This window comes from Oncorhynchus mykiss, chromosome Y (genome assembly GCF_013265735.2).
Source record: "Oncorhynchus mykiss isolate Arlee chromosome Y, USDA_OmykA_1.1, whole genome shotgun sequence".
NCBI classification, from domain to species: Eukaryota; Metazoa; Chordata; class Actinopteri; order Salmoniformes; family Salmonidae; genus Oncorhynchus; species Oncorhynchus mykiss.
The window spans coordinates 28,852,549-28,864,900 of NC_048593.1; the positions used below are offsets into that span (position 1 = coordinate 28,852,549).

Below are 12,352 nucleotides of genomic sequence, written 5' to 3' on the forward strand. Positions count from 1 at the left end.
ACTGTAAAGTTTGGTGGAGGAGGAATAATGGTCTGGGGCTTTTTTTCATTGTTCGGGCTAGGCCCCTTAGTTCCAGTGAAGGGAAATCTTAACACTACAGCACACAATGACATTCTAGATGATTCTGTGCTTCTTCCAACTTTGTGGCAACAGTTTGGGGAAGGCAATGTCTTGTTTCAGCATGACAATGCCCGTGCACAAAGCATACAGAAATGGTTTGTCGACATCGGTGTGGAAATACTTGACTGGACTGTGCAGAGCCATGACCTCAACCCTATTGAACACCTTTGGGATCAATTGGAACGTCGACTGCGAGCCAGACCTAATCGCCTGACATCAGTGCCCGATCTCACTCATGCTCTTGTGACTGAATGGAAGCAAGTTCCCGCAGCAATGTTCCAACATCTAGCGGAAAGCCTTCCCAGAAGATTGGAGGCTGTTATAGCAGCAAAGGGGAAGCAACTCCATATTAATGTCCATGATTTTGGAATGTGATGTTTGATGAGCAGGTGTCCACATACTTTTGGTCATGTTGTGTAACAACAACAGTATGAAGGAAATGTATTTGTGAGACATGCCCATTGGAAAGGCTGCAGTCGATTGTTCACTCAGCCTTTGGTCACTGAGGCACCCAGCAACCTTGTCTTAGACTACAGATAAATGTATCAATGACATTTAAGACTGTTAGATATAAGATATGTGAGATGATGACCACAATGCGAGCAGGTCTTGCTTAAATAGGAAGCAGTAGATGTCATGACATTAACAGACACAATTTTCTGTCAGACATTATAGGGCAGGGAATTGTTATTTCTGGCTCTGGAGGGCTGGCATCCTGCGGCTTTTATGGATAACATAAAATCTCTGATGTCTAACAATCCAGAATTACTTGTAATATAGGCCCATTAATAAAAATGCTGAAAGAGAGAATGATTAAACAAAGTAATTTGGTGCTCAGCTGCAATGAACATGGGGGATTCCCCCGTCTAAAGTGTTTCAGCCCAAGAGGAATGCATTCATCAGGGATACAGACACGTTTGGGGATGGGACAGACCTGCAGAGATGCGTCCCGAGTGAGCACTTGAAAGAGCTCAAATCTTTAACATCTGTTTAACCATCCTCAGCTCATTTGTGTTCCCCAGCTCCTGTAACAGAGAACATTTGCTAAATACCCCTGAGGAAGATCTGTGTTTGATCCTCGATCTGTAAGGCTGCGAAAGGGATTTGGGGATGGGATGATGGGTTCTCACCGTCATCCATATAAAAGGGCGAGAGGCTGTGAACCGCTACACCGCTTCTGTAAGCGGTTAGCTGTATGAGCTCAGCTGACCCACAGAGCAGAGCCACGGTGTGGGAACAGGGTGGTGATGCCGACCAGTGACCTGGCAACCACTGACCCACAGAGCAGAGCCACGGTGTGGGAACAGGGTGGTGATGCCGACCAGTGATCTGGCCACCACTGACCCACAGAGCAGAGCCATGGTGTGGGAACAGGGTGGTGATGCCGACCAGTGACCTGGCCACCACTGACCCACAGAGCAGAGCCACGGTGTGGAAACAGGGTGGTGATGCCGACCAGTGATCTGGCCACCACTGACCCACAGAGCAGAGCCACGGTGTGGGAACAGGGTGGTGATGCCGACCAGTGGTCTGGCCACCACTGACCCACAGAGCAGAGCCACGGTGTGGGAACAGGGTGGTGATGCCGACCAGTGACCTGGCCACCACTGACCCACAGAGCAGAGCCACGGTGTGGGAACAGGGTGGTGATGCCGACCAGTGACCTGGCCACCACTGACCCACAGAGCAGAGCCACGGTGTGGGAACAGGGTGGTGATGTCGACCAGTGACCTGGCCACCACTGACCCACAGAGCAGAGCCACGGTGTGAGAATAGAGGTCTAATGCCGAGCTTCCCTAATGTTCCTTGTCCTTTTAAAGCGGTGGAGCTGATGGACAGACAGCCCCGCTGGTACCTTCATGTATTTATTCCGTAGTTTACCAGGTGAGTTGACTGAGAATACATTCTCCTTTACATCAACGGCCTGGAGAAAGTTGCAAAACATCATCAAAATGCATAGTTAATATGCTGTATAAGCAAGCAAAAAAACACAAACACAATGAAATATAAACACAAGATCAAGGTCCTCAAACAGCCATCTGGACTGTCTCAGAGGCACCAATTCATCCATTCCACAAGCAAGGTGGATCTACGAGACTTCCAAGAGGAATACTTTCTAATACAGTGACGTGTGCTGAAACTAGCGCCTGTAATAAAGCGTAGTTCGCTATGAGAAACTTTGTGGTATTTGACTATTGACAAATGTGGCCATGGAGATAAAATGAGCTGAGGTTTTTGACCTTTCTCTCTGATGGTTTGACAGGTGCCGGCAGGGAGATGTCTTTTTTTTTATTTTTAAATGAACACAAACGCCCGCGATTGAGAGAATTGAGCCTTGCCGCTCTTTGGCAGGACTGCACATACCAAAGCAGATTTTTCCACACCTTTAAAAGATGATAGAGGTGTCAGAAAACACTCAGTGTTTAATAATTTATCCTTTTCAGAGAAGGATTGTTACCATATGTGGCTTCTCTGTTGGCTTGTCATGAAGGAATCTGGCATCAACTGATCTTACAATCAGAGCAGTGTAGACACAGACCATGAAGTATTAGATAAACACATAACCACCTTCTCAGAAGTAACTTCTTATTGTTACAGTGTGAGTAACACAGTGTGTGTCATCCTGTCAAGAAATCTAATGGCTTTGCACTAGTGCCAGAATCTGGAACAACTAGAATAGATCAATAGGGTAGATGAAGTATTTTGTATTTACAATGCGGCTTCCACCTCCCATCTCAAAGAGTAGTAATAACTCTGTCTCCACCTCTCCCTACCCACTCCTCCCATTTCCTCTCCTCTACCCTCCTCTCCCGCCTTCTCTCTCACACACACACACACACACACACACACACACACACACACACACACACACACACACACACACACACACACACACACACACACACACACACACACACACAGCTGGAATCTGGCTGCTTCATATCCCATCAGTTCCTTTGCTCTGGATAACATCTTGCCTATACCAGTAGCGTGTATACATGGACCGATAAATTATTTTAATTTATTTATCTTTCGTCTCTCTGTTTCACAATTTTCCATCAATTCGCAAGTGGCTGAATCTCACCGGAGAAATCAGAGCGAGGGATACAGCACTCCTCTGTCTTAGTATGTGTAGCCCATGTATCTGATGCTGTCTGGAACAGGGATACAGCGCTCCTCTGTCTTAGTATGTGTAGCCCATGTATCTGATGCTGTCTGAACAGGGATACAGCGCTCCTCTGTCTTAGTATGTGTAGCCCATGTATCTGATGCTGTCTGGAATAAAAGAGTATAACATGTTGCTGCCATAGCATTTGATTGATTGATGCCAGCAAGAGTTTGGCCTCCCTTGATAACATTTTTATAAAATAATTAGCCAATCAGCATTGAGCTGAGCTCAACTGTGGGTTGTCCCGGCACAGCAAAACGCCAACCAAGGGTGGCCAGTTTGGATTTGGCTCCACACCAATCAAATCACATCCTAAGCAAAACGTCATCATTGTCAGACTTCTGGTCTGCTTGTGTTGCTGTCCTGCAGTAGCGAGTTTGCTAAATCGGTTCTTTCCTAAGCAATGTATGGAGATGTGGATTTGGACTTGTAGTTTTGACTTAACTCTCTGTGCAGGCCAATGATTATGATGGCAATTCTGATCTTACCATAGATTAATATATTGTGCCACAGTCCTGAGATGATTGAAGTTCAATATGTAGCCTACAGTAGATGTACAGTTGAAGTCAGAAGTTTACATACACCTTAGCCGAATACATTTAAACTCAGTTTTTCACAATTTCCTGACATTTAATCCTAGTTAAAATTCCCTGTCTTAGGTCAGTTTGGATCACCACTTTATTTTAAGAATGTGAAATGTCAGAATAATAGTAGAGATAATGATATATTTCAGCTTTTATTTATTTAATCACATTCCTAGTGGCTCAGAAGTTTACATACACTCAATTAGTATTTGGTAGCATTGCCTTTAAATTGTTTAACTTGGGTCAAATGTTTTGGGTAGTCTTCCACAAGCTTCCCACAATAAGTTGGGTGAATTTTGGCCCATTCCTCCTCACAGAGCTGGTGTAACTGAGTCAGGTTTGTTGTCCCTCCTTGCTCGCACACACTTTTTCAGTTCTGCCCACAACTTTTCTATAGGATTGCGGTCAGGGCTTTGTGATGGCCACTCCAATACCTTGACGTTGTTGCCACAACTTGGCAACTTAATTTCCATCCTCATGATGCCATCTATTTTGTGAAGTGTACCAGTCCCTCCTGCAGCAAAGCACCCCCACAACATGAAGCTTCCACCCTCGTGCTTCACAGTTAGGATGGTGTTCTACGGCTTGCAAGCCTCCCCCTTTTCCTTCCAAACATAACGTGGTAATTATGGCCAAACAATTCTATTTTTGTTTCCTCAGACCAGAGGACATTTCTCCAAAAAGTATGATCTTTGTCCCCATGTGCAGTTGCAAACCGTAGCATGGCTTTTTTATAGCGGTTTTGGAGCAGTGGCTTCTTCCTTGCTGAGCGGTCGTTCAGGTTATGTCGATATAAGACTCGTTTTACTGTGGATATAGATACTTTTGGACCTGTTTCCTCCAGCATCTTCACAAGGTCCTTTGCTGTTGTTCTCGGATTGATTTGCACTTTTCACACCAAAGTACGTCCATCTCTAGGAGACAGAATGTGTCTCCTTCCTGAGCGGTATGATGGCTGTGTTTATACTTGCATACTATTATTTGTAAAGAGGAACGTGGTACCTTCAGGCGTTTGGAAATTGCTCCCAAGGATGAACCAGACTTGTGGCGTTCTGCAATTTTTGTTCTGAGGTCTTGGCTGATTTATTTTGATTTTCCCATGATGTCAAGCAAAGAGGCACTGAGTTTGAAGGTACCTAAGTGTATGTAAACTTCCGACTTCAACTGTATGTAGCCTAGTAGGCTCACGCTAACTAGTTAGCTAACTTAGCTGGTTCATTGTTGCCCATGCGAGGAAGTTGGGCTAGCAAACATTTTAACTAGGTAGCCTATGAAAACATTAACTAAAAGTGTACTGTATGACAGAGTCATAGACTGTCAACATGAAAGAGATGAGGATGGCATTGGAGTTCAACTAGTTTACAAGTAGGGTGAGTCAACATGTATTTATTTATTTTTATTTGCACACACACACAAGCTCACACACACACACACAGACAGAAATCAGTACCATGGACAGCCACATGATATTTAGCAACATTGATTGGACAAAATGTGTTTGTTTTTCATTTTGATTTCAGTGTTTTAAACTAAGCATATACTGTATATAGCCTTGTTGATTTGATGATGTTTACACGTAAGTTGAAATCATGCTGGAATAGCCGAGGCAGTGCTCCTGTTGTCTTTGTGTTGACTTGGGGTAACGCCGTCGTTCTAAATCAGTAGTTGTTTAGTAGACTGTCGGAAACAGTAACTTGCTTGACAATACCGAATGTCACATGACTGTTTTTTTACGTGCAATATTTGCTTTGGGGACTTCACCGGACAGATGTTGTGTTCCAGTTTTGTGACGAAACAAATGTGTGTGTAGTTGAATTTTTTCCGCCGCTGTGTGACTGTCTTTTTGTTGTCACGGCCTTATTGTATACTGTATCAAGGTGGTGTATGAAGGAAGGGGTTATAGAGCAAACACAATTATCACAATGGAAGTTGTAATATGGCTGTTTCACTGGCTTGGTTTCCCCTGTGATTTTACCCACGCACCACTACTGTTTTCAACAAAAGTCCACCTGTCTACATTTACAGTGTAAGCAACGCAGTGTTTATGTTGTGACATTTACATGGTGGCGTTTCGTGACAATCTTCTTTACGTCAAATAAAAGGCATATATATTCTCCAGGCTTGGCTTAAAGGGCAATAGTTTTTTTGTTTAGCTTTACGGTCTTGTTGCCAGTACCTCCGTCCCTACAGTCTTTGTTTGTTCGTAGTCTATTCATGTGTGGGTGATTAAATTATTAATCTATACAAAGCCCCTATATCGTTGGTGTGTCTCTGAAGAAACAGCAGTTGTACAAAGTATCCTCTTAAGGGGAAAGCACAGGGACTCCCTAATGCTGCAGCCTGTTGCCTGGGTGAAGCTCCAATCAGAGCTTCGCTGCCTGCGTGAGAGGCATTACTCAGTGTTTATGCTCCATGGCTTTTGTGCTGCTGCATATTGGGCAAAAAAGCAAATAAATTCCCTCGTCTTCACTGCTTTTGGCTCGCGCAGCAAGGAAACAAATTGGACTTGTTTCATCTGAAATTTAAATAATTTGCTTTTGTTAGCGAGTCCAGGTTTTCCTCCAAGTGCTAAAATATTCATATTAGTTTTGTCATCATTGCATCTAAAACTTGAGTTGCTCAGAGCTGACAGTAAAGGCTATGTTTGTCATCATTCTCAGTAGGACTCAGTACTACAGTATTAACAAGCATGGATAGGAAGGTGACTACAAAGGTTAAATCCCACCTGGGCAGGTTAATTCACCTGTAATATTTTGAAGAGCTTTGTCACTTACCATGGGTTGGGACATTAACATGACTTATTTACTACATACAATACAGTATGGAAGGCCCAAAGCTTCCATGACTAATAACCTGTAGTTTCATACTGTATATATCTACTCAAAGCCTAGCATTTTGGCTCAGTATCTCTCTATCTTCATAGCCATAGAAGAACATCAAACCATGAATATGTGCCTCTCTGTCTGTCTGTCTATCTGTCTGTCTGACTGACTGACTGACAAAGCTTGTCATGAGGCCAGAGCAACAGGAAGTCAATTTAGATCCAGTTCCCTCAGGACACCTGCCAGTGAATTATGTGTTTCACTAACTGGTTTCATTCTGCTTTCCAGGACTGGACATACATATTGATCTGAGATGCTAATTCATCTTAACATTAGTGATGGGGGGAAAACATTGATACAGTTGATGATGATGATTGAGTGGGTGCTTATACAGTGTTTGTCCTAATTCACACATGTACAAGTGTGTAGTATGTGTGAATTGGAATTTAAATTTTTTGCATATCCCAACTACCTAACAGTGGGGTTATGGCCAGGGTCTGCCATTATCAATGGCAAACCTGGAGCAGTAAGGTGGTAAGTGCCTTGCTCAAGGGCACATTGACAGATCTTCCACCTTGTGGGCTCAGGGATTTGAACTAACAACCTTTCAGTTACTGGCCCAATACTCTAACTGCTAGGCTACTGGCCACAATGTTATTTTAGACAATATTATATTGACACTTTGACTCCATGTATCAATTTGTTATATATATACATACATACATACATACATACATACATACATACATACATACATACATACATACATACATACATACAGTGCATTCGGAAAGTATTCAGACCCTTTGACTTTTTCCACATTTTGTTACTTTACAGCCTTATTCTAAAATGTATTTACTCGTTTTGTCCCCCTCATCAATCTACACACAATAACCCATAATGACAAAGCACATTTTTTTATTTTAATTTTAGCAAATTTATAAAATAAAAACATTTGAAATATAAAATTGATTACAGCCTCAAGTCTTATTGGGTACGACGCTACACGCTTGGCACAACCGGAATTTGTGGAGTTTCTCTTCTCTGCAGATGCTATCAGGCCTTGTCAGGTTTCAGATTTCTCCAGAGATGTTAAATCGGGTTCAAGTCCGGGCTCTGGCTGGGACACTCAAGGACATTCAGAGACTTGTCCCGAAGCCACTCCTGCGTTGTCTTGGCTTTGTGCTTAGGTTCGTTGTCCTGTTGGAAGGTAAACCTTTGTCCCAGTCTGAGGCCCTGAGCACTCTGGAGCAGGTTTTCATCAAGGATCTCTCTGGACTTTGCTCCGTTCATCTCTCCCTTAATCCTGACTAGACTCTCAGTCCCTGCCGCAGAAAAACATCCCCACAGCATGGTGCTGCCACCACCCTGCTTCACAGTAGGGATGGTGCCAGGTTTCCTTCAGACTTGGCATTCAGGCCAAAGAGTTCAATCTTGGTTTCATCAGACCAGAGAATCTTGTTTCTTATGGTCTGAAAGTCCTTTAGGTGCCTTTTGGCAAACTCCAAGTGGGCTGTCATGTGCCTTTTACTGAGGAGTGGCTTCCGTCTGGCCACTTTACCATAAAGGCCTGAGTGGTGGAGTGCTGCAGATGGTTGTCCATCTGGAAGGTTCTTCAATCTCCACAGAGGAACTTTGGAGCGCTTTCAGAGTGACCTTCGGGTTCTTATTGTTGAGCCCTGACTTCACAACACATTTCCCAATTGGGACGTTAAAAATAGCTAGAGGGCATTCTCCCCTGTTTGCTCAGTTTGGCCGGATGGCCAGTTCTAGGAAGAGGTGGTTCCAAACTTTTTCCATGTAAGAATGATGGAGGCCACTGTGTTCTTGGGGACCTTCAATGCTGAATAATTGTTTTGGTACCCTTCCCCAGATCTCTTCCTCAACAAAATCCTGTCTTGGAGCTCTATGGACAATTCCTTTGACCTCATGGCTTGGTTTTTGCTCTGATATGCACTGTCAACTGTGGGACCTTATATATACAGGTGTATGCCTTTCCAAATCATGTCCAATCAATAGAATTACCACAGGTGGACTCCAATCAAGTTGTATAAACATCTCAAGGATCATCGATAGAAGCAGGATGCATCTGAGCTCTATTTCGAGTCTTATAGCAAAGGGCCTGAATACTGTAAATAAGGTATTTTTCTTTTTTTACATTTGCAAACATTTCTAAAAACCTGTTTTTGCTTTGTCATTATGGGGTATTGTGTGTAGATAGGTGAGGATTTATTTTTTCAATAAATTTTAGAATAAGGCTGTAATGTAACAACATTTGGAAAAAGTCAAGGGGTCGGAATACTTTCCGAACGTACTGTATATATACAGTACCAGTTAAAGGTTTGGACACACCTACTGTACACATTCCAGGATCTTTCTTTATTTGACTATATTCTACATTGTAGAATAATAGTGAAGGCATCAAAACTATGAAATAACACGTATGGACTCATGTAGTAACCATAAAAGTGTTAAACAAATCAAAATATATTTTATTTTTGAGATTCTTCAAAGTAGGTACTCTTTGCCTTGATGACAACATTTCACACTCTTGGAGGTCCTTGGCAATTCCCAGCCCTAACTAACATGTACATCTGTCTGTCCTTCTCTCTTTTCTGCAGGGTTTTGGGCCATAGTTTGATATGGCTGCCACTCTCCAGAAACTTGCAGTATTCGTGTCGGGCATATGGATCTGCCTCCTGCTCCTCAACCCCTTTCCACAAACCGGGTAGGATGACTCATAGTTCACTCCCTTCTCTCCCCTAGCTCTCTTCCATTTCCAGCCACTCGCTCTTCTCCACCTCCTCCTCCCTCCCGTCCTCTTCTGTCCCCCATTTTGAAGCTCTGGGGGTGTATTGCAGCTAATACATTCATTAATATGGCCCTAGTACTGTAGCCAGGCTTTATGATCCGCAGAATACCATTTGGTGGCAGACGTGGCCCAGTGTAAATAGCTATTGGATTTCTAGTGGCAAAGCGAGGCTCAATAAACCTGGAGGAAGGGAAGGGAGGCTGGCCTGCCGACAGAGCAGAGGGGAGACCCGAGGGAAGGCTGGCTTGCCGACAGAGCAGAGGGGAGACCCGAGGGAAGGCTGGCTTGCCGACAGAGCAGAGGGGAGACCCGAGGGAAGGCTGGCTTGCCGACAGAGCAGAGGGGAGACCCGAGAGAAGGCTGGTCTGCCGACAGAGCAGAGGGGAGACCCGAGAGAAGGCTGGTCTGCCGACAGAGCAGAGGGGAGACCCGAGAGAAGGCTGGCCTGCCGACAGAGCAGAGGGGAGACCCGAGAGAGGGCTGGTCTGCCGACAGAGCAGAGGGGAGACCCGAGAGAGGGCTGGTCTGCCGACAGAGCAGAGGGGAGACCCGAGAGAAGGCTGGTCTGCCGACAGAGCAAAGGGGAGACCCGAGAGAAGGCTGGTCTGCCGACAGAGCAGAGGGGAGACCCGAGAGAAGGATGGTCTGCCGACAGAGCAGAGGGGAGACCCGAGAGAAGTCTGGGCGGCCGACAGAGCAGAGGGGAGACCCGAGAGAAAGCTGGCCTGCCGACAGAGCAGAGGGGAGACCCGAGAGAAGTCTGGGCGGCCGACAGAGCAGAGGGGAGACCCGAGAGAAAGCTGGCCTGCCGACAGAGCAGAGGGGAGACCCGAGAGAAGGCTGGGCGGCCGACAGAGCAGAGGGGAGACCCGAGAGAAAGCTGGCCTGCCGACAGAGCAGAGGGGAGACCCGAGAGAAGGCTGGCCTGCCGACAGAGCAGAGGGGAGACCCGAGAGAAGGCTGGTCTGCCGACAGAGCAGAGGGGCGACCCGAGAGAAGGCTGGGCGGCCGACAGAGCAGAGGGGAGACCCGAGAGAAGGCTGGTCTGCCGACAGAGCAGAGGGGAGACCCGAGAGAAGGCTGGTCTGCCGACAGAGCAGAGGGGAGACCCGAGAGAAGGCTGGGCGGCCGACAGAGCAGAGGGGCGACCCGAGGGAAGGCGAGAGATTGCTTAGCCTAGATTGCATTTCCATGGGGCCAGTTAGCTTTCACTTCCTATTAGCAGCACGCGGCACTGTAAGAAGGTGTACAGCCAGGAAGTTCTTGCCAAGACATAGCCATAGACAAGGCCTAAGATTACTGCATTATTCCTACCCCAGTCCATTCCCCCATTGCAGTGTGCTGCATTCTCTAGCCTTGTGTATCCATTGAAGACCATTTTAAACCATGGGCAAGGCTCCCTAGCCTACTCCAACCTTTTTAGAACACTGTTGCTTACCCTCGCTGACCCTTACACAATCAATTAACACCTACCCCTCTCAACTCATTTGTTAGTCACCTCCCATTATCCACCTATTCCATTAGTTTGCTACAGAGAGATTTCTCTCCATCCATTGAAGAGAGTCAAATGAGTCATACAAAGCTTTACAGTTGTCGGGCTTCGGAACTAAAACTTTGCCTAGATGTTGTTATAAACACTGTATTATTAATTGTATAACTTCAATCAAAGGTTATTATGGGATTACCAGGTAATTCAGGACGTTACAAAGCCATTTTATAAGATCAATCGTCTTCTCTTTTCCACCATTTCTGTGTTGTCCATGATAGTATGCCTGTTATGCATATCATTTACAGTATATTATATGAAAGCACATGATAACGTTATATTCTTTACACGCTCTTATCCAGAACAACTTACAAGAGCAATTTCCTAATTAAGTGCCTTGCTCAATGACACATTAGATTTTTTTCACCTAGTCAGCTTGGGGGTTCAAACCAGTCCCCTTTTGATTATTGGCCTAACGTTCTTAACCGCTAGGCTACCTGCCACCCAGAAATAATGCTTAGAATGTGTTTTATAGTATAATTGTGTGTGCAGTTGTGTGGTCACAGGCACACAGACGCATGATGACTGCCTTTTTGCTAATACTACAATCAGGGTAATCTGTCACAGAAATGCATTGATTGAAATCTCTCTTTCTCCACCCTGGCCTGCACTAGAGGGACTGAGAGCGCACCCACGGGGAATCAGATGGGGGAGTTGAGGAGGGGGTTGAGGGGGAACGAGGTTGCAATCTAATTCGGCACCATAGGCACACACACACACACACACGCACAAAATATTCACGAGGAGTGGAGTAGTGATTCATTTTGTACTGTGTCAGCATAGAGTGAAAAAGAAAGATGGACCGGCTCTGATTTAATGTGACATAACAGACCCTCTTTCTCACTATACCTTTTCTCATTCATATACACCCTTCAAGTAAATTCAATCGTTTCCTTCTCCATTATTTGGTTGAATTGCTCTTGGGAAAATGTAATATGCAACCCTATTTTTCTGGCAGTCCAGTCCTGTTTGCATTGCTGATTTTTGTGTTGTCATGTAAAAAAAAAAAAAAGAATCTCATGTTGATGACAAAGCTATACAATTTGCATACAACTAAAAAATGTACGATGATGAGGATAAGGATGATAATAACATTGATAATGGGGGATTGTTCCAAACTGCAGAAGTGCAGTTCTGAACTCCAGTAGCTCAGTTACTACCTCTGCATAACAAGTAGTGCCTCTCCTTGTTACTTGGCTATGTAAATAATTCAGATGATTTAAAAAAACAAAAAAAACAAGCCCAAACAGAATAAACAAGGCATTTTAAAGAGACAAATTGAGGCCGTGGAATGGCTTG

The 12,352-nt window shown here is 44.8% G+C and overlaps 1 protein-coding gene across 5 annotated transcripts in view; it reads left to right on the forward strand.

Moving 5' to 3' along the window:
• Positions 1-12,352, forward strand: part of gabra3 (gamma-aminobutyric acid type A receptor subunit alpha3) — a 140,909-nt gene that overhangs the window by 17,970 nt on the left and 110,587 nt on the right. For all 5 annotated transcript variants that reach the window (XM_036967506.1, XM_036967509.1, XM_036967510.1 and 2 more), the window contains exon 2: positions 9,317-9,423. In XM_036967506.1, the coding sequence (XP_036823401.1) occupies positions 9,338-9,423 (86 nt within the window). In that variant the 5' untranslated portion in view covers positions 9,317-9,337. The remainder of the gene's footprint in view (positions 1-9,316; positions 9,424-12,352) is intronic.